Source organism: Mandrillus leucophaeus, unplaced genomic scaffold (genome assembly GCF_000951045.1).
Source record: "Mandrillus leucophaeus isolate KB7577 unplaced genomic scaffold, Mleu.le_1.0 Scaffold88, whole genome shotgun sequence".
Lineage (NCBI taxonomy): Eukaryota > Metazoa > Chordata > Mammalia > Primates > Cercopithecidae > Mandrillus > Mandrillus leucophaeus.
This window is the reverse complement of record NW_012109585.1, coordinates 1,319,615-1,322,199: the sequence shown is the minus strand read 5'-3', so window position 1 is coordinate 1,322,199 and position 2,585 is coordinate 1,319,615. Positions and strand designations below refer to the sequence as shown.

The 2,585-nt window shown below is 42.5% G+C and overlaps 1 protein-coding gene across 1 annotated transcript in view; it reads left to right on the top strand.

Moving 5' to 3' along the window:
• The first annotated feature begins 920 nt into the window (after positions 1-920).
• The window catches only part of LOC105531290 (cell division cycle protein 23 homolog), a 10,150-nt gene continuing 8,485 nt past the window's right edge, over positions 921-2,585 (top strand). Inside the window, exons 1-2 of the mRNA XM_011969176.1 lie at positions 921-1,278; positions 1,602-1,663. Coding sequence (XP_011824566.1) covers positions 1,219-1,278; positions 1,602-1,663 — 122 coding nt within the window. The 5' untranslated portion in view covers positions 921-1,218. The remainder of the gene's footprint in view (positions 1,279-1,601; positions 1,664-2,585) is intronic.

Here is a 2,585-nt window from a genome sequence, read left to right as displayed (position 1 = left end):
TGGGAGGATGAGGCGGGCGGATCATGAGATCAGGAGATCGAGACCATCCCGGCTAACATGGTGAAACCCCGTCTCTACTAAAACTACAAAAAAATTAGCTGGGCGTGGTGGCGGGCACCTGTAGTCCCAGCTACTCGGGAGGCTGAGGCAGGAGAATGGCATGAACCCGGGAGGCGGAGCTTGCAGTGAGCTGAGATCATGCCACTGCACTCCGGCCTGGGCGACAGAGCGAGACTCCGTCTCAAAAAAAAAAAAAATTAAAAAAAAAAAGAATACTTTTTTTTTTAAACCAGAATATGTGATATATGAAATATATTTCCCAAGGGAATATTTCCCTTTTGTACAATTTGGGTGTTTTGCCAGGACTTTAGAAGGAATGGATTATGGTTTCACGCCCATTTGGTGGAATGCTATCTATTTTAATAGACTTTTATTTTTACCTTTCTGATTATTCATTTTTTTGTTTGACTTTTAATCAGGCAATTATTACAGTTTACGTTCTCAGCATGAGAAAGCAGCCTTGTATTTCCAGAGAGCCCTGAAATTAAATCCTCGGTATCTTGGTGCCTGGACACTGATGGGACATGAGTACATGGAGATGAAGAACACGTCTGCTGCTATCCAGGCATATAGGTGATTATCTAGAGGGCGGTGAGGTAGAGCAGACTGCTGTGATGTTAGGAGCCTCTAAGCCTGCAAGTTGCTAACCTTGATTCTGCCTTCTTAACAACTTGTCTTTTCCATTTCTTAGACATGCCATTGAGGTCAACAAGCGTGACTACAGAGCTTGGTATGGCCTTGGGCAGACCTATGAAATCCTTAAGATGCCATTTTACTGCCTTTATTATTATAGACGGGCCCACCAGCTTCGGTAAGCCTGGTCACTTGACAATGCATCTGATATGAGAAGGGCTAATATATTTTTTTCCCTCTTTTGATAGCTATTGACAAATCACAGTAGATGGTTTTTACTCTGGGGGATCTGAGTTTAAAGTTGCTAAATGCTGTTTGGTTATTTTCATTTACTGTATTTCACTAATGGGTTAATAGTATAATTACGAACACAAAGTAATCTATTATATGGAGCATTAAGTAAAAGACCAGTTGTTGCATAGATTTGAAATAGTGGTGTACTGGTTTCTCAAGGGAGAACCTCAGTTTCTGTCAAGTCTTTGCTCAGACTGCCTATTCTTCTTTCTCAGACCCAATGATTCTCGCATGCTGGTTGCTTTAGGAGAATGTTATGAGAAACTCAATCAACTAGTGGAAGCCAAAAAGGTACCTTAAATTGGTTCCTGAAGAATTTGAGTGGAAATGTGCTGTTTAGATGAAGGTTGGGCTATCTGTGCTCTAATTTTCCCCTTATTCTGATCTAGGTGCATAGGAAAGTCTGAATATTTATAGATACATAGTCTGAAAGCAAAGCTGGGCCAAGGTCATCAGTGGGAATGTCAGTGTGTAGCCTAGACCTATCAGAACTAGTAATGCCTTGCATTCTATAAATCTGAACTTCTGGGAGGCTTGCAGTGTCTTAACCTTCATATGATTTAGTTGTGGCACATGGGACAATGGTCAAAATGACCAGTTTGTTTTTTTGACAGTGTTATTGGAGAGCTTACGCCGTGGGAGATGTGGAGAAAATGGCTCTGGTGAAACTGGCAAAGTGAGTGAAAGGAGTGAAATGCTATTGATATTTCTGTTGGCTTCTCTGGGATATGGGTCCTGCATGTTGTAGAGCCTCCCATCCACCCATAATTCTACGTGGGTGTGGGGATGTAGCAGGATATATGAATGCTGGTCTGTGAATGTAGCCATCTTGACCCTAGAGAATGCCATTTCTGGCCAGGCGCAGTGGCTCATGCCTGTAATCCCAGCACTTTGGGAAGCTGAGGGAGGTGGATGAGCTGAGGTCAGGAGTTCGAGACCCAGGAGGCGGAGGTTGCGGTGAGCCGAGATCGCGCCATTGCTCTCCAGTGGGGGCAACAAGAGTGAAACTCTGTCTCAAAATAAAAAAAATAAAAAGAGAATGCTACTTCTCTTGAAGAAGAGCAGTTGCTTTCCTATTAAAGCAAGAGATCAAGATTGATTTGAAGAAAGGATAAAATTTTTGTGTCTAGGAAAACTACTTTCACTATTAATTTCCTAATAAGGGCCAGAAAAATTAGGAATTACTCAAAGAGTAGGCAAAGAGGTTCTTGAATGTAGAGGTTCCTGTCTGGATTCTTAGGAAAAAAAATTGAGTTGCTTGGTGTCTTTTTTTTTTTTTGTAATTTACAGACAGGATCTTGCTATGATGACCAGGTTGGTCTTGAAATCATTGGTCTCAGCCAGATTAGAGAGTAGCTAGGATTATGGCCCTGTGCCACCATGCCTGACTACTTGGTATCTTTTTTTTTGAGACAGAGTCTTGCTCTGTCATGCAGGCTGGAGTGCAACCTCTGCCTCCTGGGTTCAAACGATTCTTCTGCCTCAGTCTCCTGAGTAGCTGGGATTTCAGGTGCGTGCCACCACACCTGGCTAATTTTTGTATTTTTTAGTAGAAACAGGGTTTTGCCATGTTGGCCAGGCTGGTCTTGAACTCCTGA